Source organism: Schistocerca gregaria, unplaced genomic scaffold, assembly GCF_023897955.1.
Source record: "Schistocerca gregaria isolate iqSchGreg1 unplaced genomic scaffold, iqSchGreg1.2 ptg000569l, whole genome shotgun sequence".
NCBI lineage: Eukaryota > Metazoa > Arthropoda > Insecta > Orthoptera > Acrididae > Schistocerca > Schistocerca gregaria.
This window is the reverse complement of record NW_026061960.1, coordinates 348,484-373,988: the sequence shown is the minus strand read 5'-3', so window position 1 is coordinate 373,988 and position 25,505 is coordinate 348,484. Positions and strand designations below refer to the sequence as shown.

The 25,505-nt window shown below is 47.8% G+C and overlaps 8 protein-coding genes across 10 annotated transcripts; 2 read left to right on the top strand and 6 right to left on the bottom strand.

Moving 5' to 3' along the window:
* The first annotated feature begins 240 nt into the window (after window positions 1-240).
* On the top strand, window positions 241-3,539 carry LOC126315440 (probable methionine--tRNA ligase, cytoplasmic). Of its 2 annotated transcripts, none has more exons than XM_049992690.1 (2): window positions 241-476; window positions 574-3,539. In XM_049992690.1, exon 2 carries the CDS (start codon window positions 580-582, stop codon window positions 3,493-3,495), a length of 2,916 nt encoding a protein of 971 aa, XP_049848647.1. In that variant the 5' UTR covers window positions 241-476; window positions 574-579; the 3' UTR covers window positions 3,496-3,539. The 2 variants fall into 2 exon arrangements, with proteins under 2 accessions (XP_049848647.1, XP_049848648.1); XM_049992691.1 differs by lacking the exon at window positions 241-476 and having other exon boundaries at window positions 572-714; window positions 791-3,539.
* A 7-nt stretch (window positions 3,540-3,546) lies between these two features.
* On the top strand, window positions 3,547-4,549 carry LOC126315416 (uncharacterized). Its single transcript, XM_049992668.1, has 3 exons — window positions 3,547-3,633; window positions 3,703-3,867; window positions 3,935-4,549. Exons 1-3 carry the CDS (start codon window positions 3,547-3,549, stop codon window positions 4,544-4,546), a joined length of 864 nt encoding a protein of 287 aa, XP_049848625.1. The 3' UTR covers window positions 4,547-4,549.
* A 448-nt stretch (window positions 4,550-4,997) lies between these two features.
* On the bottom strand, window positions 4,998-6,984 carry LOC126315273 (uncharacterized). Its single transcript, XM_049992513.1, has 2 exons — window positions 6,528-6,984; window positions 4,998-6,430 (listed from the first exon to the last, which is right to left on the bottom strand). Exons 1-2 carry the CDS (start codon window positions 6,853-6,855, stop codon window positions 5,859-5,861), a joined length of 900 nt encoding a protein of 299 aa, XP_049848470.1. The 5' UTR covers window positions 6,856-6,984; the 3' UTR covers window positions 4,998-5,858.
* Window positions 6,985-7,494: 510 nt separating this feature from the next.
* LOC126315246 (ankyrin repeat, PH and SEC7 domain containing protein secG-like) lies at window positions 7,495-9,699 on the bottom strand. Its single transcript, XM_049992490.1, has one exon. It carries the CDS (start codon window positions 9,688-9,690, stop codon window positions 7,519-7,521), a length of 2,172 nt encoding a protein of 723 aa, XP_049848447.1. The 5' UTR covers window positions 9,691-9,699; the 3' UTR covers window positions 7,495-7,518.
* A 377-nt stretch (window positions 9,700-10,076) lies between these two features.
* LOC126315415 (poly [ADP-ribose] polymerase tankyrase-2-like) lies at window positions 10,077-10,602 on the bottom strand. The gene is made up of 2 exons (XM_049992667.1): window positions 10,163-10,602; window positions 10,077-10,086 (listed from the first exon to the last, which is right to left on the bottom strand). The coding sequence occupies exons 1-2, from the start codon at window positions 10,600-10,602 to the stop codon at window positions 10,077-10,079; spliced, it is 450 nt and encodes a 149-aa protein (XP_049848624.1).
* A 2,725-nt stretch (window positions 10,603-13,327) lies between these two features.
* Window positions 13,328-19,727, bottom strand: LOC126315396 (exocyst complex component 3-like). Of its 2 annotated transcripts, none has more exons than XM_049992650.1 (8): window positions 19,432-19,676; window positions 19,112-19,260; window positions 16,549-19,042; window positions 16,250-16,480; window positions 16,096-16,173; window positions 14,861-16,025; window positions 14,681-14,763; window positions 13,328-14,591 (listed from the first exon to the last, which is right to left on the bottom strand). In XM_049992650.1, exons 1-3 carry the CDS (start codon window positions 19,549-19,551, stop codon window positions 17,014-17,016), a joined length of 2,298 nt encoding a protein of 765 aa, XP_049848607.1. In that variant the 5' UTR covers window positions 19,552-19,676; the 3' UTR covers window positions 13,328-14,591; window positions 14,681-14,763; window positions 14,861-16,025; window positions 16,096-16,173; window positions 16,250-16,480; window positions 16,549-17,013. The 2 variants fall into 2 exon arrangements, with proteins under 2 accessions (XP_049848607.1, XP_049848608.1); XM_049992651.1 differs by having other exon boundaries at window positions 14,510-14,591; window positions 19,112-19,256; window positions 19,432-19,727.
* Window positions 19,728-21,739: 2,012 nt separating this feature from the next.
* LOC126315395 (uncharacterized) lies at window positions 21,740-23,893 on the bottom strand. The gene is made up of 5 exons (XM_049992649.1): window positions 23,457-23,893; window positions 22,826-23,346; window positions 22,547-22,750; window positions 22,296-22,463; window positions 21,740-22,216 (listed from the first exon to the last, which is right to left on the bottom strand). Exons 2-5 carry the CDS (start codon window positions 23,156-23,158, stop codon window positions 21,959-21,961), a joined length of 963 nt encoding a protein of 320 aa, XP_049848606.1. The 5' UTR covers window positions 23,159-23,346; window positions 23,457-23,893; the 3' UTR covers window positions 21,740-21,958.
* Window positions 23,894-24,158: 265 nt separating this feature from the next.
* On the bottom strand, window positions 24,159-25,471 carry LOC126315394 (mitochondrial substrate carrier family protein ucpB-like). The gene is made up of 3 exons (XM_049992648.1): window positions 25,384-25,471; window positions 25,249-25,274; window positions 24,159-25,185 (listed from the first exon to the last, which is right to left on the bottom strand). The coding sequence occupies exons 1-3, from the start codon at window positions 25,415-25,417 to the stop codon at window positions 24,322-24,324; spliced, it is 924 nt and encodes a 307-aa protein (XP_049848605.1). The 5' UTR covers window positions 25,418-25,471; the 3' UTR covers window positions 24,159-24,321.
* Window positions 25,472-25,505: the final 34 nt, after the last annotated feature.

Sequence of the window (25,505 nt, the reverse complement as noted above, 5' to 3'; positions counted from 1 at the left end):
AGGCAGAACTTGCAAAAAAAATTGAGAACTGAATGACAGGAATTCAAGTCTTGATCTAGGCGCTTTATGGAGGCGCATAACGTGAACCGTATCTAACCGCGCATCTCCACACTGAGCGACAAGCGGTAGGCGTAACAGCTCGAGCAATGATAGGGCTCGACGTGCTCAAAAGCTGGCTAAAAATGATTTTACCCAAGAGAGAAACATCGCCTTTTTCGAGCAGTGAGCGCCTGTAACAACAGTCTTAATCTTTTTTGTTCGAGGGGGGGGGCGTCTATCTTCGTGGTGTCTTCTCGTTGGCTATTTCAGTACACACATTACCGGAACAATATTCGCCGTTTTCGCTTTTGACCCCTATCGCGAGTCCCCAGTGAAAGCTTTTCGTGCATGGCGTTACAACGAAGTCGTGTCGCCTGATTCGAATACTTTTTTTTTTGCTGCGTCTATCCGTTATTCCGAAGGAGACGTAAAAAAAGGTATTGAATGGCATTTTGTATAGCATTTTTTTAATTCTTTTATCCCTCTTTGAATGACACTTTTTCTTTTAAATTGTTGTTGACTCGACCTCGCAAGGGCTACATGGAGTCCGCCAGTACCCCTCTTTCGTCGCCTTCTTGGATCCACCCGCTTGACAGTTCCCTCGTATTGGATGCCTTTTCTCATGGGGATTGCTTCAGGTCTCTCCTCAGTGATCCTCAGCTGACTACTGCCCAGGTAGAAGCGGTCCTCGATACGATTTCTACTGCATGCCAAACCAACTCGACGACTTACCTATCGCCTTCCTCTGCAGACGTCCCATTGGCCCAGGATCCTTTTTCAGAAGTTAATTTCAGTAGCCTGAGTATTGGCGAGTCTGCAGAAGCTATTTTGCCACTGATACTTCGAACGACTGATCAAATTCGAAGTACCATTCAACCTGAGTCATCATGTACAACGAACGACCTGTCCCTCAAAACTTTCCCGCCGTCTTTCTTTCGCGATAACCTTCGACTGTATCATTCCATCTGCTTGCTCCGGTCTCCGAGCTACAGGCACAATCACACGATTGTGGCGTCCCTGCTCGTCTTGCACGCTCTCTTTTTGCGATTGTACCAGATGTCCTGTCAAAGAGAGCGCGAGGAGTTGCTTGCCGCGTCTTTCTTGCCGTCCCGTTCTAGGCGGAACATTTTGATCACGAGCGCTTTGCCCTACGTCAACAACATTCCGCATTTGGGGAACATTATTGGCTCTGTGCTGAGCTCTGACGTCTTCGCGCGTTATTGCCGTCAGAGGAAATACCAGACTCTGTTTGTGTGTGGTACAGACGAGTACGGTACAGCGACTGAAACCAAGGCGATTGAGGAAAAAACTACGCCCCAGGCGATTTGCGACAAGTACTACCGACAGCACCGCGAGATTTACGCATGGTTTCAGGTGCAGTTCGACTTTTTCGGGCGCACGACGACTTCGCATCAGACACAGATCGTGCAAGATATTTTTTCGGACGTTGAGAAAAACGACTTTATTTTTGAGCGCAAGGGTCAGCAGCTGTACTGTGAGCGGGATCAGAGGTTTTTGGCGGACCGGTTCGTCGAGGGGAAGTGTCCGCTCTGCGAATACGTTGGCGCTAGAGGCGACCAATGCGACCAATGTGGCAAGCTTTTGAATCCGACTGATCTGATCGACCCAGAATGCCAAATCTGTCGTCAGAGGCCCGTTTTGAGAGACACGACGCATCTGTATCTCGAGTTGCCGAAGCTGGAGTCTGAAGTGGCGGCGTGGTTCAGAGCGAAGTGCGCGCCCGGGTGCTCCAACAATGCCATCACGATCACAGAGAGCTGGTTGAGGGAGGGCCTGAAGTCGAGGGCGATCACCAGAGACCTGAAGTGGGGGACGCCCGTGCCGAGGAAGGGCTACGAAGACAAGGTGTTTTACGTGTGGTTCGATGCGCCGGTTGGATACATGTCCATTTCGGCGTCTTACTTGAACGAGGGGTGGAAAAAGTGGTGGATGAAGGAAGAGCCGAAGAGCGCGACGGAACAACACAAATCGAAAGAGCCGTTAGTCGAATTGGTACAATTTATGGGAAAAGACAACGTTCCGTTCCACTCGATTGTGTTTCCGTGTTCGCTGCTTGCGACGAAGAGGCCGTGGAATCTGGTTGCCCGGATTAGCGCTACGGAGTACTTGACGTATGAGAAGGACAAGTTCAGCAAGAGTCGCGGAGTAGGCGTGTTTGGGAATCAGGTCTACGAGCTCGATCTTCCAGTCGACATTTGGAGGTATTACTTGCTGTCGATCAGGCCGGAGATGAGCGACACTGACTTTCTTTGGAGCGACTTGCAGAGCAAGATCAACAGCGATTTGGCGGACAACTTGGGGAATTTGGTGTTTCGGGCTCTGAATTTGGTCTCGACTTTCTTCGACTCGAAAATTCCTGCCTTGTGCGTCTCTGCTGGCCTAGAGCGGGACGACGTGAATTGGATGGGACAGGTTCAGAAGGAGCTTGAAGAGTACTTGAAGCACATGGAGGCCATATCGATAAGGAGCGCACTGAGAACCGTGCTTGCGTTTGGACGATTGGGGAACGAATACTTCCAAAAGTTCAAACCTTGGTTTTTGGTCAAGAGAAATAAAAGTCGGTGTGCGACAGTGGTTTACTTGACGTGCTCTCTTTTGAAGCTGTTGGCGGTTTGCATGCACCCGTTTCTTCCTGCGTTATCTTTGAACTTGCTTCATCAACTGGGAGAATATAACGCCGAGCAACTCGAAGTGCGCCTCAAGAGAACGTTCGAGTATTTATCTCCCGGATCTCCGAAGCCGTCTATACCTTATAATGAGTATTACGACGAGGCGTTGATGATTCCGGGCCACTTCTATATAGGGTATCTGCCGTTCGACCAGCCCATCAATTCTTTCTCGCCTCTGGTCAAAAAAATCAGCGACTCGCAGCTCGCCGAATACAGACACAAATTTTGTGGTTCTCAAGCAAATTTGTCGCCGTCTGACTCGTTCGAGCTGGATTTGCGGATTGGGGTCGTTCAGACCGCTGCTCCGCACCCTGGCTCTGCGCAGCACGTGCTGCTCCAAATCGACTTGGGCGACGGAGTGAAGCAGGCCGTGGCCGCTCTGGCGCAGCACTACTCTTTGAGCGAGCTGACCGGACAACGCGTGGCGGTCGTGTGCAATATGGAACCCAACGTGATCAAGAAAGAGTGGGCCCAGGTGCTCGTTCTCACAATGATCAAATCCGGCAGGCTCGCCCTAGTACATCCCGATCGCGACGCTCCCGCTGGGACCCGAATTTATCCGCAGGGCGGCCGAGCTGCTTCTGCATACAAAATGCAGACCGCGAAGCAAGTCAAAGGAATGCCTTTCAAGTACCAAAAGGATGGCATCGTGTACAAGAAGGACGCGCTGGTAGGGTCTGAAAACATGGACAATCAGGTCTGTACCCCGCCGGTGAGGCTGGTGGTCTCTAAGAGCGGAGACTGGCAAGGTGGTCTTATACAGTAAAGAAAAAAAAAATAAATAAAAAAAATTTTCGATTGGGCCCCTTATTTTGTGATGAATAGACTTTGGTCCAAGTTCCAGCCCCTGGTGTTTTTTGACGTGGCGATCGATGGCGTGCAGAAGGGGAGGGTGGTCGTCGAGGTAGGCGCGCTAAGAGGGGACGTCCGTCGTTGCTGACCTGTTTGCTCATTTTTTTTTTTTTTTTCTTAGGTATTTACGGAGACAACTCCGATAGCTGCCAAGAATTTCAGGGCCCTAGCGGTCGGATATGGGACGAGAACTCTGAGGAGACACAGTTCGACGGGAAATACGACGGACACCGACGTCAAACTATGGTACAAAAACAGTCGGTTCCACAGAATACTGCCAGGATTGGTGAGTTGTCTTCACAGACGTTTGGAAGCTCTTTGGCCCCTAAATTCCGTCTAACGCTTTGCTTTAGATGATTCAGGGCGGGGACATCTTATACGGGAACGGATACGGATCGATTTCTATTTACGGGAGGGTGTTCGTGGACGAGCACTTCCACTTATCACACAATCGCCCAGGTCTTCTTAGCATGGCCAACGCCGGTCCTGACACGAACGGGTGCCAGTTCTTTATCACCACTCAGCCCGCCCTTCACCTGGACAACAAGCACGTCATTTTCGGCCACGTCATTTGTGGGTACGACATCGTAAAGCTCGTCGAGCAGCAAGGCAGTCCCACCGGCCGGCCGATGGCAGAGGTCATCATGACGGACTGCGGAGAGCTGTCCAGAGAGGGATACTTGCAGGAAGTGTGTTGGGAAAGGGAGCGACTTCAAGCCAAAGTCGAGGAGAGAAAAAAGCAAGAAATTTTTGAATTGAACTTGTATTTCCACTGCAAAAGGCTAGGGATCGAGTACGTTCCTCGAGCCGTGAGGGAAATGCGCCAGGCCGAAATCGGACGCGACTACCAGCAGGAGGTTACAGCAAGGAGCGAACAAACAGTCAAGATTGATGAAGATCTCAAGCGTATTCAACACGTAGAAAGGAAGTTGAAAGACCTGGTCATAGACTATTCAAAAACGTAGGTCCTTAGCAGCCCCGAAGCGAAGAACGGTTGCACGCGCCCCTCAACATTTACCGTTGATTCGAATTAAGACGCGACGCACGGCCAATTTGTGCTCGTTTTTAGTGCGATTCCAGAATTGTTCGAACGGGGCATAGATCGGGTTTTGCAAAGCGGAAGGACCCCTAAGCGTCGAGTTTTATTGAAAACGCACGTTTCTTTGCAGTGCCTCTTCGACAACGGTAACCGTCGAACAGGCCCACGAGTATTGCCTGACACCGCGACTCCGGTACAAGCATGACCGGCTCTCGCTCGGGGGTCCAGGTGAACGCGTGCTACAGCACGATGCGATAACGTGCCCCACACACAGGTACAGAAGGAATTTTTGGAACCAGAACGGCATAAATGGCATGCATACATAGGGGCGAAAAACACCGTGATTCGTTGTGATAAAACGCTTACGCGCGGTTGCAGATGGCGTCGTTGCAGCGCCTTTGCGAACAACCTTTATTGCTTCTGAATAAAAACGGCGCAGACTATTAAAAAACGAACTAATTTATGTGTAATATTGGTGGCTGAGGGACGTCAGGGTATTTCGAATTCGTCGGTGCTCCACGCCACGAGCGACGCGCAAAGCCGACTCTAAGCTTGCACCATTTTGACCTTTTCGCTGCGAACGTAGCCACCAGATAGTCGATCGGCACCGAGGCAAAGACGTTGGCCAGAGCGGCGCTAGCGAGGCGGTTTTGACGCACCAATACGCGTCTGACAGTTTGAGCAGCAAAAAATATACGCGTATAACACAGTTTTGGCCGGACGTGTACTAAATTAGTCCAATCTCTAATTGGAGAGACCATGAGCCTCTGTTGAAGAAACCTCTCTCTCTAAAAGACACAGGGTGATCTTGCCGTGCTGTCTTGCGCCGTGCCCATCGTCGGCCAATGCTTACTTTCCAGCCTGAAGCACAAATTCCAAATTCGGATTTCTCTGTGAGTCACCTTTTTTTTTTTTTTTTCCTGCACAAAAAAAGTGTTTCCTAGATCGCACCAAACCTGGAAAAAAAAATGAGTTTACTGGTTTTTTATAACTCGGCTCAGCCGTAACATGCAGTGACTTTTGGTAGCTGTCGAAACTGCAAATCGAGCGCTAGGTGACTAGGCCGGTCATTCGGTATGACTTCGCGTTACGAACGGTCGCGCAGAACTCAGAGTTTTTCCCCCTCTCGCGCCACTCGCGCTTACGTTTAGCGATGTGCGGTGAATTTGAAGGGAGACTGGGCGTACAATACTCACGTATTTAAAGAATAGGAGAACATCGCGTCGATCTCTAAGAATTTAAATCCCATGAAAGAATGAACGCTGCTGATAGCCTCTTGACACCATGACAGAAGTGAAGCCGTCAACTTGATAAATCTCTGGCGGTTTTTGGTAATTTTTAACATCATTCAGTTTGATTTCTTCGGGGCTCTGAATTTCGATGCCGTTTTCATAGATGAGATCTACAACTTCGTTGTCAACGAACTTGCCGCTCTCCTCTCCCAAGAAATTGGACCACACATCAGACACCTCGTCACTCTCCGAATTCATCACCCCTTCCAGTCGAAAAAAGTCCGTCTCTAAATCTGGCTCCTGTTGGCCAAAATAGGCCCTTATGTCGGCTGCGGACCACTTTCGCTTGGTCGCCAGTTCCATGCCAAAAAACGCGTTATTCGACTCCTCTCTGAGCTTCAGGCACACCTCTTCTCTGCGCCTGAGCCTAGACTGTCTCATTCGACGAAAGATCAAATTGTTCCCTTCATACTGCTCAACCGTTCCATTGCAGTCTATGTCCGCCACACCCGTAACGCGATCCCCCGCGCTCGCCGAATCAGGAAACAAAAAACCCCTGATATCTTTCCCCTCCAATTCTATAAAAAAAAAAAAAAAAAGTCAGTTACAGTACACAATTTTCGTAATTGACTGCCAGAATTCTGGACACGTCAGAACACAACCTGTCTACAATACCACTTAAACATTCGAAACCCTCTCTGCACGTCGACCTTCTTTTGGCCTTAACTGGTCGAGTGGGAGTCCTGATTTCCCAAATCTGGCCCTTGTACGGAGTCGAACACCCCTCTCCTTCCCCCTTGAAACACATGCTCCTATCGGTACAACTGTCATCGCGCGTAGGCGAAGTCGCTCCGTCCGACGACGTCCCCGCCGCGGGCATCCAACGGCCCACAAACCCGCCCGCGCTCGTTTCGCCTTGCCCTCGAGCACCGCCTTTCTTCGACATGCGCAGGCTGGGAGACTTCTGTTTCTCCTCACCGCTCCACGCACCTGAACTCTCCATGCTTCTATTTCACCAGCAAGCGTCCAACGCTCTGCCGCAACCAAAGCTCTCCAGCTATAGCCTCTCCAACTAAAAGCTCGCGAGTGAGAAGCCAAACTCAATAAACAGAAATGGCGTACAAAATCTAATGAAAAAACTTTTAACTTTCAATGCCTTCCCCCCCCCCACTTATGCACTCCTCTCTCTTTAAGCAGTTTTTTTTTCGGCCAAAAAAATGCCTTTGGATACCACCCCTTCTCAAACGAGAACAAATTTCAACCGCAAAACGCCGCCCCCGCAACTCTGCGCGGCGACGCCCACCAACAAAAAGCGATTCGCGACCCCCCAGCGCTGACAAAAAAAAAAAAAACCTCCCCCCCCCCCTTTGTACACACACACACACACACACCAGCGCCCACGTCAAACCACACACTTTGCCCCACGCGCGCGCAGCACCAGCAAACGACCCCCCACCCCACCGCCTAACTCGCGACGCGCACAAAATTCCAGCGCCGCGAAAAAACTGCCACCTCTCAAAACACCACTCCCTCGCAAAACGCCCATCCCACCGTACCTGTACCACACAAAAAAAAAAAAAAAAAAAACACCACGCACCCCCACCCTCCGCGCTCCGGGCTCCCACCCAAACACTCATCACCCACCGACGACTTCGCTCTATCCTCTTTATCGGTACAAATCTATTTGAGATACTTCAACATTCTGAGTCGCCACTTTGAGCTTCTGTTGAATGCGCTCAATATAGTAGGCAATCGAGTGCATCTCGAGCCTCTCCTTCTTTATCAAGAACGGCTTCATGCCGCGCTTCTCCTTCAGTAAATCTCGGTCGCGCAAACTCGACGCCTTCTTCGTCTTGCTCGACTCCGCCGCACCCGCCGCCCTCCCCTCCTCCTCGAGACTCTCCGCCGACGCCGCCGCAATGCTGTGATCCTGGTCCAGGTCGAACTGAACGTGCTTCAAGTTCTTCAAAAGCGCGTACGAAAAAAACACCTGCTTCAACAGCGTAATCTGATGCCCAATGTGAATGCACCCTGAAAAAATCGTGTCCACCGGGTCGTTCACGTCCACCACTCGCACCACCTCCAACGACTGGTACTGACTCACCAAACTCGGCCTCATCACCCTCGGCTGCCCAAACGTCGTGACCCTCAGCTGCCCAAACGACTTCTTCTGTAGCGCAATCGCCAAAAATATGCTAACCAACGCACCCAAAGAGTGCCCCGTAATCTGCAAGTCCGTCGCCGGCTTCAAAAACGCGTCCAAAACGTACAAAATGGCCTCGACCAACGAATCAACCTTGAAATACTCCATCCAGTCGAACACCGGGTCCCACTCCGCCCGCTTCACCTGCTCCGTCCACAAGTCCCCCACCAACGTCAAATAGGTCCTCTTCTTCACCGCGTCCCTCAGCAAAAAAAAGTGAACCCCACCCACCTCCGCCACGCACGCCACCGCAGACGTCCCGTAGTGACTCCTTATCTGCTTCTCCGTCTTGTAGCAGCTCTCGCACAACAGCGCCAAGTTGTAAATGTTCGTAAAGTCCACCACCCTGCTAATCAGGTACATCTCCTCCCGCGCCCACTGCTCGTCCGTCTGCACCTCGCCCCGTGCGCTCGCGCGACAACGAGACCGACTCAGCGTAATGTGCGTCAAGATCGCACGCGCCCACTGCTCCGCCTCCTCCGGCCTCTCGGCCGCCAAAAAAATCTCGTGCGTCTTCGCCTGCACAACGCTACCCTTGTTCGTCCTCCTGCAATAGCTTATCAACTCCCCGTCGCCCGTCACCAGCGAAAACCGACCCTTCCGAAACGAGTCCTTCTTCTTCACCCTCAAATTGTTGAACAACACCATCGACGCCGGCGCCTTGTCCCCGCGATTCACGTAAAAGAACAAACAGTTGTTCTGCAACACGCACCAGTACGACTTCCACGCCCCAAACTTCACCCCGTGGCACTTCTTCAAATACCCCTCCTTCACCGTCAACGACGAGTCCCGAAACTTAATCTCCTCCGCCAAAATGTTGTCGTACAACGTCTCCAACAACTCCCTAGGCGGGTCCTCGTGGTTCGGCCCCCACGTCCGACGCTGGTTCCGAATGAACTGCGCCTTCGTCATCCTCCGCTCCGAGGGAATGTTCGGGTTGTGCGCGTCCGTGTTCAAAATAATTATCGCGAACGACAGCAAAAACGCCGTGTCCTCGTCCGGAAACGTCGCCGGATTGTTCTCCACGTACCGGTGCGCCATGCACTCTATGATCCGGCTAATCTGTTGCGCCTCGCCCGGCAACAAAAACTTCTGCAAGTACTCCCTTATCGCCTGGTCCAGCGTCAAATTCTCGAAATTCAACCGCTTCACGAACGCCTTCCTCAACCCGTCCTCCTCCCTCCGACCCAACATCTCCCCCATGAACTGCGGGTTCAAACTGTCGTTCTCCTTCAAAAAAAACAGCGCCACCCCGTCCGGCGTGTCCTCTATCAACTTCTCCTCCACCGCGTACCCAATCCCCTTCTCCGGCTTCACGTTGAACAACCGCACCGCCTCCTTCCACTTCTTGCTCAACTCCACGTCCCCGTGCGCCCGCCTCAACTTGATCGCGTCGTCTATGATCGCCTTGAACTCGTCCGAAATCACGCTCAAAAACGACTGACTGTGGTTGTCCTTGATGTACGGATCCGCCCCGTGCTCGATCAAAATCTTCGCCGACGCCTCGTGTCGCCCTATCACCGCGTGGAAAAACGCCGTCCGACCCTCAAAGTCCATCCGGTCTATCTCCGCCGACCTCTCGCACAACATCGCCACCACCGGCGCAAACGGCACCGCGCGCATCAGCGCCGTCATCCCCGAATGATCCGCCATGTTCAACATCGGACTCAACCCCTCCCCCGCCCCCTCCAAAATCTTCTGCACGCACTTCGCGTGCCCCCTCAGCGCCGCCACTATCAACGGCGTCATCCCCAACCTCTCCGTCACGTCCAACCTCGCCCCCGCCTTCATCAACTCCCACACCACCTCGTGGTGTCCCGCCGAACACGCGTTGTGCAGCGCCGTGCACTTGTACACGTCCCGACCATTCACCTCCACCCCACTCTGCTCCAACACGAACCTAACGCTCTTCACGTTCCCGTTCAGCGCCGCCTTGTGCAGCGGCGTCGAGTCCTCGTAATCCCTCCCCGCAAAGCTAAACCCCCTCCCCCCCAACAACTTCAAACACTCCAAGTGCCCGTTCAGCGCCGCCTTGTGCACCGGAAACAACTTCTCGCAGTTCCTAATCTGCTCCCCATCTATGTGTCCCAACAACCTCTCCACGCACCTCGTGTGGCCGTTCGCACTCGCCAACGCTATCGCCTTCTCGCTCCCGCGACTCGTGTAGCTCCGGTACTCGAACAACTTCTCCAACACCTCGTAGTGTCCGTGAGAACTCGCCTGGTCGAACGGCGTCGTGTCGTCAATCATCGCCGCTATCGTCGGGTCCGCCCCGTTCCCCAGCAAAAACGACACCACCTCCAAGTACCCGTACGCGCACGCGTGGTGCAACGGCGTCAAGTCCATCTCGTCCCCCGCCTCCAAATCCGACCCCCTCGACACCAACGCCTCCACCGTCCTCAAATCGTCCAAAATCGTCGCCAAGCACAGCGGCGTCATCAGCAAACTGTCCCTCGCGTCCAACTCTATCTCGCTCTCGTTCACCAACCTCTCCACACACTCCCCACACCTCGACACCACCGCCTGGTGCAGCGGCGTCACCCCCATGTACCCCCCTCGCGTTAATGTCCACCCCCGCCCTTATCAACTCCTCCACCTGGTCCACCCTGTTCAACACCACCGCCAAGTGCATCAACGACGCCCCGCTCTCGTCCACCAAGTCCACCGCCTTTCGAAAACTCTCCTTCTCCACCTCGAAATGCGAAAAATCACCCTGCGCACTCACCCTCGCCTCGCTCGACGACTCCGCCCCCGCTCTCCTCTTCCCCCCCCTCAATCCTCACCCCCTTCACCTCCTCCAACAACTCCCTCATCCTCTCCAACCCCCCCCCCCTCCACCATCTCCCTCCTAATCTCCTCCATCTTCCCCAACACCTCCTCCGGCACACTCTCCCCACTCCCGCCCCCCTCTCCCTTCTCCCCCCACCTCCTCAACACCCCCTCCACCCCCATCCCGCGCGCCACCTCCAACGCGCTCTCCCCCCCTCGCGTCCCTCACCTGCCACGACGCCCCGTGCTCCAGCAACGCCTCCGTCACCCCCTCGTGACCCCCCCAACACCGCGTAAAACAACGCCGTCCGACCATTCACGTCCGCCAAATTCACGTCCGACTGCGCCATCTTCTCCAACAACAACCCCACCAACGACTCCTCTCCCATCGCGCACAAATAGTGCAACAACGTCAACCCACTCCGACTCTGCCTAGCGTACGCCCCCGGCACCCTCATCAACAACGAGTCAATCGCCCTTCGAAGCAACCTCGTCTGCGTCGACTCCTCACCCTCCCCCACACACTTCTCAACTTGATGCGCCACCTCGCTCACCACCGCCCCACTCGCATCTATCTCCCTCACGAAATTCAACATCATCTTCAAATACGTCCCCCTCTCCACCGCCAAACTCTCCTTCACCCATATCTTCGACGTGTACGCCGACTCCCCCTCCTGACCCCCCAACACGTCGCACGCCACTCGAAAACTCCTCTCCCTCTGCGTCCCCACCTCCACCGCCGGCCCCCTCATTATCCTCACGAAAAAAAACAACCGCTCTCCATCCACGCTCACGCCCAGCGGCGTGTTGAACGCGCTCAGCGAACGAGGCATGTACAAACCATCGTACTTCCTCCCCCTCACAAACTTCTGCGGCGCAAACCAACAACCCCCCTCCAACCCGCTCGACGCCTCTCCCACCTCCTCCAACTCCTCGTCCCCCACTAGCAACCTCAACACCAAATACAACACGTCGTCCTCCAACTTGAGCTGGTACAAAATACTGCCAGGCGCCAACTGTCTCACGTAACTCGCCGCGCGCACCCTCATCGGCACCTCGTCTTCCCTCGAAACTCGCAACTGGCACGTCACCACCACCGTCTCCAACAAACGCACGCACTCCGGCGGCTCTCGAAACACGTCCACCCTCACGCAATACCCCCCCCTATTCGACGCCCTCACCTCCTCCTCCAACCCGTCCAACTTCAGGTGCGGAACCCTTATCAACTTCACGGGCGACTGCGCCCGCGACTGCTTCGCGCCGGACGACTCCGGCATCTCGTGCATCCCCAAACACCTCTTTATCTGATACCCTATCTCTGAGTTGAACAAATTGCTCTCGTTAAACACCTCCTCCTCGCCCGTCTCGTCATCTTCCATCGACGCCGGCGCTTGCTGACTCACCTCGTCGCTCTCCTCCCCTCCCGTCACCCCCCCAAGCCCCAAACTCGCACTCCTGTCTTGACACCTCTCCGCGTTGTTGTACTCGTACGACGTAGACAAATAAGTGCCCAGGTCACTCTCGGAACGAGTCACCTCCAAAGCGCTCATCGATTCGTCCCTGCTCTCGTACAGATGCGTGCCCAAATTCAACGCCGAACCTCGTTTTCAAACAAAAAGACCCGTTAGGCCACCGCCTCATCACCCTCACACACTCCCCTCCGCACGCCACGTCACCCGGCCGAAAAAAAAAGCACCCCCACCACCCCCTCTTCAACAACAACAACGCAATTCACAAGGCAACCGCACCACCCCCCCACCGCTCGCGCCCACCAGAGACCACCCCGCCTACCTGATAGATTGGAAATGCGAGTCTTTGTACTGAGGACCAACTCATTCTGCTTCAAAAACTTTTCAAACTGAGTGTCAGTCGCCGAGTCTAAACTATCCTCCTCGCTCATCTTGCCGCATGTATCGAAAAACTATTTTTTTAGCTCGAGGCCCTCGTATTAGAAGTGCTAGACCATCTTTGCCAAACTAGCAAGAATTTTTTGAACAAAAGCATTTTTTTCTCTCTAACCATTATTGTTTTTTTTAGTTAATAACTCGCCTGCTGTCACCAAATATCTGTCAACCCCAACCCCCCTCGCAAACGCTCCGCACCACACTATCAAAAACAAAGGCCTCGCCCCTCCACCCCTCATAAAACACCACCACGCCCGCGAATCACCCGCCTCCTCCGCAAACCCGTGCGGCGCCGATCGCTCGCTCCGCCCCAAAAAAACCAACCACCTGACGTGTCGGCCACGACGCGCGCGCACCTCGCTCTCCCCCCCGACCCACCGCACCCTCTCCCCACCCCCGCGCGATCGGCGCCTGCGCCGCCCAGAACCCCTCTCGTTCGCCGCCGCCTCACCCAGCCCCCGCTCAAATCACAGTAAACGTGCAAGCGTAAATTCGAGCGAGTTCGCGGCGGATGCTCCCATCCACCGCCTCAAACCCACACAGCTCCTACGCGATCGTGATACCGCAATTATCCACACACATAACACACATCATCAAATACACACAAAAAGACCACACAAACTATTTATTAAATAGAAAAATTTTCGATACATAGCCGTTTTTTTTTGTCACTTCGAATATAAGATTCTTATAGGCGTAAAATCCTGTTCCGTCGAACGGCGTGCCAACCGGCGATGGCGCCCAGAACAATCCAAGTGGCTGTCCGAAATATTGCTCGATTTCGTGCCAGCGCATTTCAGGCGTTATTTTTATAAACTCGCATGGCGAATGCGAAGAAGGACGATTTGTGTCTCCCTCCTCACCCTCGCCTTGCGGCACTTGTTGCTCGTCTGTCTCTTTGGTTCCCCTCCTCTCTTTCACTTCTTTTCCTGCATGACCACTCGGCTCCACTCTCTTGACGACTCGTCCCCTCTCTGCGCTCGTATACCCAGATCCTTCTTCTTCCTTTCCCGACTTGGCGAGAAACTGACATTCTGATGAAGGGCTGCGCGCCTGCCCCTCCATGCACGTCGACAGAAGCGGACGCCTGAATTTAATCTCATAGTGACACTTTCTGTATGTCACAAAATGCGGCTGACTAGGCAAATTGGTATTCAGTATAAACTTTTTGGCTACGTGAGTCCGACCATCGAAGAGAATGTCTAAACCAAGATCAAAATAATTAAAAAAATAGTCTACTGTATTAACGCTAACTTCATAGTTCATGCACGTCATGGTTTGATTTCGATTTACTTTCTTGTAAATGCTCATGGTATCCTCCTGTTTTCTAAATTGGTCCTGAGGTACTCCTAAAGCCTCTACCACCTCTTGTACGGATGCTCCGAACGGAATCGTTTTAGTACTCTGGTCCTTGGCTATTGTGATCCCCTGTCCAATATTCACCCAAACCTTGTCTTCATTGTATTTGACTGTCGGATCTTTGCTTCGACAGTATATGCTCTCAAGCTGAATCTTGTACAGTTCCTGAGACGGCTCCGGATTCTCGCCCAGTTTGACTTTTTTGAACTTTTTGGGCACTGCAAACACAAAAACCAGTCCAGGATATTCCAACAAGTACTTGGAATTGTCCTCTTCAAAATGCCCAATGTTTGTGGGCCCAAACGTGCTGTATATCGCCGTCATCGTCGCAATGTTCTCGGGAGTCGAAAACGTGATGGTGTTGCCCGAGTCCTTGTGGTAGGAAACGTCCACCTTAGACAAATCTTCGAATTTGACTGACTCAAGCCTCTGACTTTTGGATTCAAATCTCAGCGAAACACCAGAATTCGTCAAGTTGATCACATATGGCATCGACAACGGATCCTATCAGACAAGCGTTAAAAAAACAGCTCAGGAAAACACCTTTTGTATCTACATAATACACATTCATACACGAAAATACACGCACATACGGCCTCATTGTAATAAAACTGATTCTGCGAATACTTTGTACTATGCTTACACAGATAGTCAAACACCTCGCCAATTCTGGTGCCTAGTTCGAACGTTCCGAGCGTTAGTATACCTCTGGAGCATACTGGTGCAATACGTAATTACAATTACCAAGCCACGAGAAGCAGCTCAAAATGTACCCAAAACAAAAGGGCCAACTGTGTTTGAAGTCGGCTTCAGCTTGAAGTCTAGAATCCTTTTGTTCGACCGATATTTGTCAATGCTGTAACTAGAAAGCATCGCTTTCTGAATCCGCACGCTTCCCAGTTACGGCAATAAACCGAAGGATGATTCGACAGGGAAAACAGGTTGACCCAAAAACAAAATAAAAGCTAGCCTTTTTCAATGATCAGGAAACAAATGAGAAATGAGCCGAGGAAATTATGTGAATTGTCAATCAGTAAAAAGAATTCACGTCTGCCATAAACTGAAGAAAATATGAACCCAGTTCAATAGCCACCTTCAGTAAGCGAAAATTAACAACCCTCATCAAAAAGAAAGCCACAATGTCGCGCGCACGAAACCACTTCATATAGCTTCACATAGGTCGGTCTCCAGTTTTAATGTAGCCCCAAGCAGCTGAAAGCAATATGCGCTAAGAAAACAGCTCTACGTTAAGCTGATACTGTGAAATTTACAGTAATGTGCTTTTTTCTCTGGCATATTGATGATGAAAGATACTCCGAAGTTTGACTAAAAAGCAGAGATGCATGTGTATCAAGAACCAAAAACTGGGCCCTTCCATATCCAAAAATCAACAGCTGTTGCTTGCACAACAAACGGTAAGCCATAAGCCGAGAATTCGAAAAATTACAAGTTATCACCCCTCACATAACTTAAAAAAACTGCACTTGACTCTTTTTTTTTGGTAGCCTATTCTACTTCAGATGCAAATTGTAACTGCACCTGGTATTCGCAGAAACGGAAGGTAGATGAGAGACGTAGGTGCGAACTGCATTTAGGAATAAAATCTAGGCAATCTGAACAAATTTTTTGAATGTTGGAATCAATCAAAAAACAGTAGCTCATTTTTATATGTGTTTCAATATTATGACCTTCTTCTATTTCGCATTCAGTGACAAGAAGTCCTCTTAATACAATTCGTTGCTTTCTATATCAAAAGAAGCTCTGGACGACTTTGGCTGCTCAAACGTTCTCGGCTGATTTTGAGGGCTAGAAGACGAAGTAACCAATTTAAAATATTTATAAACGTATCTGGTGACCATGATAGACGTAAAAATAGTGATAACGCCCATGAGGTAATAACTCCAGTCATTTACCCTGCTCTCACCTGCGGCCAAAAAACTAAGAAGTTGTGTTTATGTGAGTGGTTTGATATAAGACTAGAGGCGCGAATCTAATATTTTTGACGGACTTTTTCATAATTGATCCAATATAGGCATTTCTTAAAATACCAGGAAATCCAGCCAAAATAGTAGCCAAGATGTAATTTCTGTTCCATTTGCACAAGGAAGCGATGTTAGTGATCTGTCATAAAAGGTGGTCTGGATTGGTAAAGTTAAACCTACTTGTAAGTAATAGGCGTCAATGCTAGTCCATAGTTAACCATCCAGCTTGGAAACGGTGAAAGTCGAAGCATGATTGCGAGCTTCAGCGAGTCGGCATTCAATTCATGATGAAGTTTAGCAAAATTTGGCGAATTACTTAGACGTTGTGAAACGAAATTTTTCAGATATGACCGCGAAAGATAGAAGGCGATTAGCCCGCCGCATAGCTTCGCCACTGCGATAATTAGAAATCTGAAACTTTTTGTCAGTGAACAAAGTGATGGAAGAGCGTCCCCAGGCAACTATCTGGTATAACGTACCCGCCTAATGTACCAAACAGAAATCCAGCTGCTAATTCGAAAGCAAAACTAAATGGGAAGCATGCCACAATGCAAATAGTGAGAATCAACGAAAGGACTATGGGTGCATAAACCCCAAGTTTGGTGATTATTTCAGATATTTTCTGTGCAGCATTGAATTTATTTGTCGGAACAAAAAAATACATGCAAATGATGCCTATCGCTCCCAATCCAATCAAGACTTTGCTGGATAACCTCAGTTTCGGGAACGAATATAAAGTCATTTGTTGTATCTTCAATAAAGTGTATCAGTAACTGAAAAATTTACTTCACACAAAGCAGGCAGAGCGTATTTGAATCAGATGTACGCGCACTCTGCTAAATTTGTGTTTTTGAAAGGTTGTCGTCTAATAAGATTTTCAATTTGCCATTTTCGAACCGTGCGTGCGTTAGGAGGGAACACAGTCACGTTTTAAAACACAATCTCTATTGTTCTGCAGACATAACAGAATAAAATATACCAGAGGTAGGCGGTTCTTTTGGACCCAGATTTTCATAAATTTTGTGCCAATGCTCCATCAAGGACTTGGCCTGTTTCCTATCTATATCCTCTCTTTTGAGCAGTATCGTTTTTACTGCTTGGCCGGTGATGTCAGGTGAATTTCTAAGAGCGCACTCCATAGCAATAGAAATATTTTCTGAGGACGAAGTAATTAACTTGGCTATATCATGCAAGACCTGTAGATTCGTTTTGACTAGTTTCTCTCGTACTTGCCAAGTAGTGAAAAATGCGTGCAGATGATTTGCATCGCTTTTTAATTTTTCTGCAGTTTTTTCGCAGAACGGCTGCTGAGATCGATTGAGTGCTTGATTTACATAAATGGCTACAATTTTATTTAAGCACTCAGCAGTCAGGCGTCGAAAGTAGACATCCAGCAGCTTCCCCTTAATTTCATATGTAAAATAGTCATTTAGTGTGCTAACGATGGTTTCTGAAACATCTTCCTTGTACCAAGGCTTGTTGAAAAGCTTAGCGCAGTCTTCCTCCAAAATGGAAAAGCAATGCTTTAGCAAAGCCTTGCGGCAGCTTTTTATGAGATCTTGAAAGCCATCCGCCACGTCCATAAAAATGGGCTCTTTTGGGTAGGCCTCCTTTAGGACTCGAGCAGCCTTCTCTTCCAAGTCCAAGGTGTGCTCGTAGCACTTATTGTTGTTATTGATTTGCGCAATCAGGTGGTCAATTTGATAGTCGTTCACTTCTTGCAAAAATAAATCGCGGAATTTTTGTTGGTAAGAAAAAAGGACATTTCGAAGTTGTTCGAGTGTCGCAATTATTATAGTGTGCGAGCTTGAGGATATGGCAACATCGAATTGTACTTGAACAATATTGAATAGCAGTACAGGGGCCATGGTGTACGTTCCATCGTCGAGTATCTCCAGTTCAGAATCTTTGCCCATAGAAGCTATTCTATTGGCCAGCTCTTCGACCGTGTTGTAAACGTATTCTTTGTACGCAGGCATCAAGAAATCCAAGCTGTTGATCATATTGGATGTATCAATTGGACTGTTTAGACGAAGCATTTGAGGTTCGTAGAAATTTTTGACCCACTTGGCAATTAGGATCGCATCAGCAGACGGATTCGGCTTTTTTGCCGCAACTTCGGAGATGTCCGAAAAAACTTCAAAGAACCCTTCGTGATAGATTTTAAAATAGAGAGTTCGAATGTCAAACATTTCAGGAAATACTAATTGAACATCTTCTAGCTTTTCTAGGTTAATAATCAAATTTCTCGTCACGTTGATACATTTTTGAGCATCGTAAGTCCCGACTAGTGCTTGATCTCCTTCTTCCGAGACCTCCTCTTTGGTTACCAGGCAATTCAAGAACTCGGCTTTGAAGGTGGACTTAATGCTCTGAGATATTCGCTGCTGGGCCAATTCAAAATAGTCAAAATTTGGAGTCTTGTTAACGATCGACTCGAAGCGCTTTCTATCTTTCATTTTGATATTCTTGGTTCTTTCATCGTCGTCCGTCGTCAACGCGCTGTCTAATTCCTTTATGCACAGCGCCGCATTATCTGCTGTTATTTTGATCTTGTTTTCCCTCATGACGATTTGCATCACCTTTACGACAATTTCTGGCTTTTTGAGGGCCAGATTAAAATGATCATCTAGGACTAACAAAATGGACTCGTTGAGTTGCTCGTTTAGCTCATCGACGCCCTTGAAAATGTACTCGAGCTCGTGTTGCTGAGACGGGAATTGAGAAGCCCGGCTGATCACTCTGTCGCGCTCATATTTCAACTTTCTCAGTTCTGTGTGCACCTGGAGGATATTGTTCTCGTTTTGAAATAGTTTTTTAATCTTGTTGAGCTTATCCGGAATTTGTATCAAAGATTCGAGCTTCTCTTTTGTGGATCTCAAATTGATCAGCGTCGTGTTCATTTCTTGAATATAATTGTAATACATAATCAATTCGCTGGTTTCCTGAGCCAACTTCCGGACATAGACGTCACTTAGAAACGCAACACCTAGTTAAAGACTGAACAAGGATGGTATTCGGCATATTTCAACAAACGCGTACTTGCTTTTGATTGTGTCATTGACTTTCAAAAAACTACGAAGTCGTTCGATCCCTTGTTGCGCATCCCTGAGCTGAGAGTTTACAATATTCTTGAGCTGCGTTTCCAACGAAATCGCCTCGTTGTAGTTCTTGAGGCGAACGTGCTCTAGCTAAGAAAAAAAGAGACTGGAAGTCAGCGGCCAGTTACAATCAGGCAAACTCGAGGGCGCCTAAGAAAGAAAGAGGGAGAGAGAAGGATAGAGGCTCGCACTCGGAAGAATTGATTATTTTAATGTGTCGACGGGAAGATATCGAAATTCATTCAACGTTATGTGGCGGACCTTTGTAAGCTGCTCTGGACATTGCAGTTCTTGTGCCAGTCTCTCGATGGCTCTGTTCCTGGCGGCAATCTTGACCTCTTCTTCAAAGTTCAGAAAATTTGTGCTCGAGAAAGTAGGCATCTTTGTCACTCTCTAGCTATTCTCAAGAAGCAAGCAAATCAGCATAACGCGGGTCTCTCGTCGAAATGTCTATTAAAGAGCCCTATCGCCGTGTTGATGAAAAATATAGCGCTAATCTTCGAAATGGTGAGAACATTGTTCAAAAATAACCGATGTACTCTTGTGCAAAATGCTTTGTGTGCTATTTTCTGAGCAAAGATTTGTCGATTTTGCAGATGACTTTTACAAGGTCTGTGTGTATGCACAATATAGTACAAGAATTTTGTATTAAGTAGCTGCTCTGTCGTCCTGCAAGAATTTTTTCGAGTTACGTTTCCTTTCAACTGTGGTCGTCGCACGCAAAAAAGGGCAAGAGCAATACTAGCGAACGGCATTTGCGGTGGTAAGCGATGATCATCTTCAAGCAGGCTTTCTGACTATCAAAACCTGCTTTAGCTCTTGTAAAAACATCGCCTTGCTTGCTTGATAGCTCCGTTGCTTTTCAAGCTCCAATCGCCGCTTTTTTTGCTCGGCGACTTTTTCTCTTTTTTTCATTGACAGGTCGTCAGTATACTTGATACGATCATCCGTCTCCGCTTCATACAACAAACTTCTTTTCTTCTGCCTGCGCATAGGACTGCTCTCTGCGCACATTGTCGATGCATCCTCCGCTTCTGCACTGTGGATAGTCAATATTTTAATGTCGGCCTCCTGTCTGAGCATTGCAGAATGCGTTTTCGATGGCGTTAAGTGCCGTTGTACCAGCCTCTGCATCAGGGAAGAGGCAGTGCCGCAAAACGCAACCATTGCGTTTATGTCAGCCTGGAATCCACAAATGAACTGCAGTAGACATTCAATATTTTTCATCTCATCTTCGTCCTTTTTCATCGCATCTGCTTCTTCTCTGAATAATGAGATCTTTGCCGCGACGACTTGCGCTTGCTGCTCGAGGGCGATCATCTGTTCCGAAAGCCGAGCCTCCAAACCTGTTTTTGATTCAGACTTCACAGGCTTTTTTTTCAGAGGAGGTATTAACCAGCAATATGGACGCCTCGAGACAAAAGTTCGTTCGAGCTGCTCCGATTCTGCTAAAATGAGGTTTTTCAATTGTTCCAAAATCCCTATTGAGCTAGAAAAGTTTACTAGATCCAATCTTCTAAACTCGACCAGCGGGCTGGTACTGAAGTCTCCTCCAAGCGCATGGCCAACGAACCATTCCAGTCGCCTGCAGATCTGAAAGTGAACAGCCTGAAGTGCTGTTTTCAGAAAAGAGATACAAATCGCTTTGTCAAATTCTTCTAGATCTATAGAGTCTATTTCGACAGGGTATAAATTCAGCTTTTGGATTGTCGCACAGGAAGTCGTAGTGTACGGATCCTCTTTATTGCTCAACAAGCCAATCTTCGAAAAAAATCTTGAAACGGAAACAATAGAGCAAAATATTTGCTTCCTCAGCTTTCTGGCTTTTTTGGATTTTCCATCCCTTTCTAGGCGTTCTATCGGTGAAAGCGGTTTGGACAATTTGTATCCTCTCGATACCAGCTCGACTTCTTGAACAAACGAAATTGAGTTCCTCAAAAAGATCTGGAACCGACAAATGACGTCCAGTAGTACTGGAATGTCCACCAAAGCCCTGGAATACAGATTTTCCTCGAACTTGTGCTCGTACAATAGAATCAAGAAGGCGACGAAAATTAAAGTGAACATGAAACCATTTATGTGGTAGAATATCAGAGTATCTATGTATTGAAACACCTGTAAAAAGAGTGAAAGAAAGAAAATAAGCAGAGTCGATATAACTACCTTATTAGACAGTCTGGGACCAAGTAAGGTCGATGCTGGTGGTTCAGCTTCAATTTGATCCCAGTGCTTTCTTTGAGATTCGCAATTCATGTAGGCGTAGGAAATGAAACCTGAACTATATATCTGTAGGGCTAACTTTCTTTGTACTGATCGTTTTACCCAATCTTCGTTGTGACGTTTGCGTTTGTACGCATTTTTTTTTCCTTCGAGCAGTACTTGAAAAATGTGAAGAACTTCTTTCCATACCGATGACTTCGGCGCACGTTCTACAGCTTCGCATTCTGCGTACAGATCAGCATTTGATGAAGTAGGCAGTTTTCTAGTTCTGGCCTGCTTTTTCAACAACAGCCTTCTAATTTCAAGGTCGATCATCTTTGTCTCCAGAAACGAGCGTGCATACTTAGACTTTAAATCTGCCTTTTATTAGCTCGGGTTTTAATACATGGTCAAGCGTATATACAAAAAGGCTCATACTAACCAGCGTTTGCATATATTCCGCAAGCGGAGAATCCGAAAACATGACATCTTCGATCATCGCGACTAGGTAACAGTGATGAAGCGCGTGCGATATCGCTAGCCCTTATTTAGACTATTTTTTTGGCAGAAAAATAGCGGTTTGTTAAATTTAAACAGATTGATAGCCCTTTTCCCCAGCTTTTTGGTTATTCGAAGGCTCCTTCGACAGGCTATATAAGACAACTCCCAAGACAGCCATGAACGAAGCGATTGCATTTATGATGGATATGTTGATTTTAAAGTAGAGAACCATAAAATAAATAATAACTAGCCTTTTGAAACTGTTCCATACGCTATGGCTTACAGCGCTAATTTCGTTGAGCAGCAGAAAGCTGAACATGTTGTATAAGTAGTGCGAGACCGAAGACTAGGCATCATATAGGAGAGAGAAAAAACGTCTTTAGAGGCATTCCAACAAAGGTCGATTTTCGTTATAGACCACGTACCAACAGCAGATACACAAACGCTTCAGACGAGACATCGAGAGCGCCGATAAAGTAGCTGAAGGGCTGCGCAAATAATTCGATAATTTGTGGAATAACGAGTATTTGACAGGTAAAAAAGCAGATATACAAAAAGATATTTTGATTGTCCAAGGAGCTTTCCTCTATGGTCTGGTAAGCGTTTATTTTAATATCAGGGGTCAGCATAGATACAGCATATATACCTTTGAGGTAAAACACTAGAAAGAACATACTTTTTTAGAGTAAATGCTCCGCAGAGCAAACATGGAATTTGAAAGAAGAGCAGTGAAGAAGCCTGAAAATTGAAGTTTAACTTCTGTAAGGCACGTTATGGCAATGCCTAAGCAAGTAATAAATATGTAAAAAGCAGACAGTTTTGTCGGCCATTTTCCCAGCAAAAAAGCATTCAGGACGATAGAAAACAGAGGTTCTGAGGCCTGTTGAAAAATGATTAAATCGGTCAGGCTTCACAAAAAATATAACTGTCACCGCATATTTTTTTTTTGGATTACCTTGATAGTATGAATGAAGCTCGCTGAGGATTCCAGAGTGCTCCAGTTTGTCAACAACGTGCCGATACAATGCATGAATCCGAGCGTGGCCAGGATTTTCATTTCATTCACGTTCTTCCAAAACCGCAGAAGTGAAAGATAACGTAGCACCAAAAAGCAAATGAGGGCGTCGACAAAACTTTGGAATGTAGTCAAAAGTACTGCGAGAGGATACAAGTTCAGAAAGGCCTTATTGTAAATTCCAGATGCAATGCTTGTAATATACCAACTTACCATGAGAATCGAAATGCGAAATCCGGGGCGCTTCCAGAGGCCCTCGAGTGGCTTCTTCATGAGTCGAAATCAGATTCAACCTTCGCAAATCTAGTGATGTCCTAGATTCTGTACAAGGTGCGCGCAGTGTATATATATAGGCCTTTTTTTCTGATGTATCCAAACCAGCATTTAGTTTCAAAAATAATAACCCCAAGCGTTTGAAGAGATGCCAATTAAAAAAAAAGGCATGGCAAATTACAAAGCATCTGTCAAAAAAAAAAACGGCTCTAAAAATTAGATATAAAAAATGCAGCTAAAATCGCCCTACTTTTGGATTCTGAGGCTCAACATTGAGTTAACTCGTGGACTATCGTACCTCGTTAAATATAGTCCAAACCGTGGGGCAACTGGCAACATTTCTAAAAAACCAAGTTAACCAGTCCATAAAAATTTGCTAAAGCCTTTTGAGAGCCAGAGAAAACGGGCTATATGGGTTTTTACAAACAAATATCTTGTAAAAAACCCATTTCTAGCAGCCCTGGGAATTTTATTTCGCTGCTTGAAGTCATACTTGTTACGAAATTCGACCTTATAATGTATTCACTTCCTCGAGCCAAGCAAATTTTGTGTAGTTAAAGCGGCCTGCTTTGAACGAATTCATGTGTTAGTTTTTCCAGTACGGCCAGTTATCTTTGCCGTAAACTCAAAAAAGTCGTCAGTTTAGAATTGCACTGTTCTCAGAAATGTCTGAAATAGTTCTAAAAGTAATAAGCGACTATCGCCAGGTAGTCGGCTCCACCCAAGGTTCTCGCTGCGTATAGGAATTTGGAATCGCTGCGCAATCGATTCTGCGAAAATTAGCGTAACAAAATGTGTAGAAAAAATAGAGAAAATAAAGGGATATTATAAAAGTTCGCAGCTCCTAAAACAGAGCTCAGAAAAAGATAAGCGAAGTCAAAATCATTTCCAATGTGTACACTATGTGCATGACTCCTGCTTGAAGCTACAGATGTTGTGCACTGAATAATTAGTAAGTCCGTCATACCTGTTTTCTTCCATCGCATTTGTGCATCTTTATTTTATTGTAAAAACGACAGCAAAACAAGTCTATGACTCATTGAGTTCAGACATTGAACTGGTCTTACTTGCTTGGGGCATGTCGCAAAATCGAAGTTTGCTCGTCTCTCTATTCATAGATAAATGTCGCGGAAGAATAGAATTTTGATTCATGAGAAGTCTATTCATGCTACAGAAATTCTCCTTCGTCTGATTGTGGACATATAATGATATGCCTTAAGGTACTGTTCGTATAATAGAAACGTTATGATCGTGTGTGGTCCTATTCTTGTGAGATTAGGTATGAACCCCTTGTAGAATGCTCCAAGTCCTTCAGTTTTTGCAATTTTGTATGCGCAGTCAAGCATTCCGCGGTACAGGTGCTTTGGATCATTGGATCCAAGAGTGGATTCATTCATCAATCTCGTCTTTACCACATCAACGGGGTTGGTCGTTATCGCGGCGAACAAGCCTGCAGACATGGAGGCGAGAAAATGGGCAAAGAAATTGTCTTGAAGTAACTTCAGTTGTTGTACTAAAACAAATTTCATATGATCGTAGACTCCTAGCTGACTGGCAGTAACGATAATGGCTCGAGCAGCAGATGGCCCGACGCCTTTCCACAAACTAGTAACTCCCTCCTGTCTGACGATACAGGCCACGCCATGAAAAACGTTTTTGTATTTGTAAGTAGGAGTAGTTTTCTTGTTAGCTTGCATCCTGACCATGACAACTTCGGCTGGATTTCCTACAACAGCGCCTGCCGCGCCAGCCAACATACCAGACAAAAATTTCTTCCATAAAGGAAAATAGTTATCGCCCTTGGCCATGCTGTTTTTAATGATTCCATAAGTACCAAATCTCGTCGTCGAATAGGTGACTTGTCTCAGTATTGAGGCAGACAGACCGGAGTAAAAAGCCTGTAGACCATTTTCTGCCATCAACCCACTAATGGTGGAAGTAAGTCTGACATTTTTTCCTTTATGAACCATCTGGCGAACCTTGAGTAGGTCGATTGGATGGGTAATTATGGCTGCAGACACAGAAGCCTAAAAAACAAAGGAGTTGGTCAAAGCCGGAAATAACTTCGCTTTCATAAATTTGAGGCATACTGTACCACCCACGGCAAATTGCCCCCCTATAAAGTCAACCAAACGTCCATCGGTATCAACTTAGTCAACAAGGGGCTATTTGGTCTCTTCTTTACCTGCTTATGAAAATGTTCTCTGAATAAAAGATATAGGTACATTTACTAACTTCATACTTAGATCCGAAACTCATTTTTATGAAATTTAACCAGAAGCCGTCGTGTCTCAAAGATCCTCAAATCTGTTGCTGTATATCACGCGTTGACTAAGAGATTAAAATT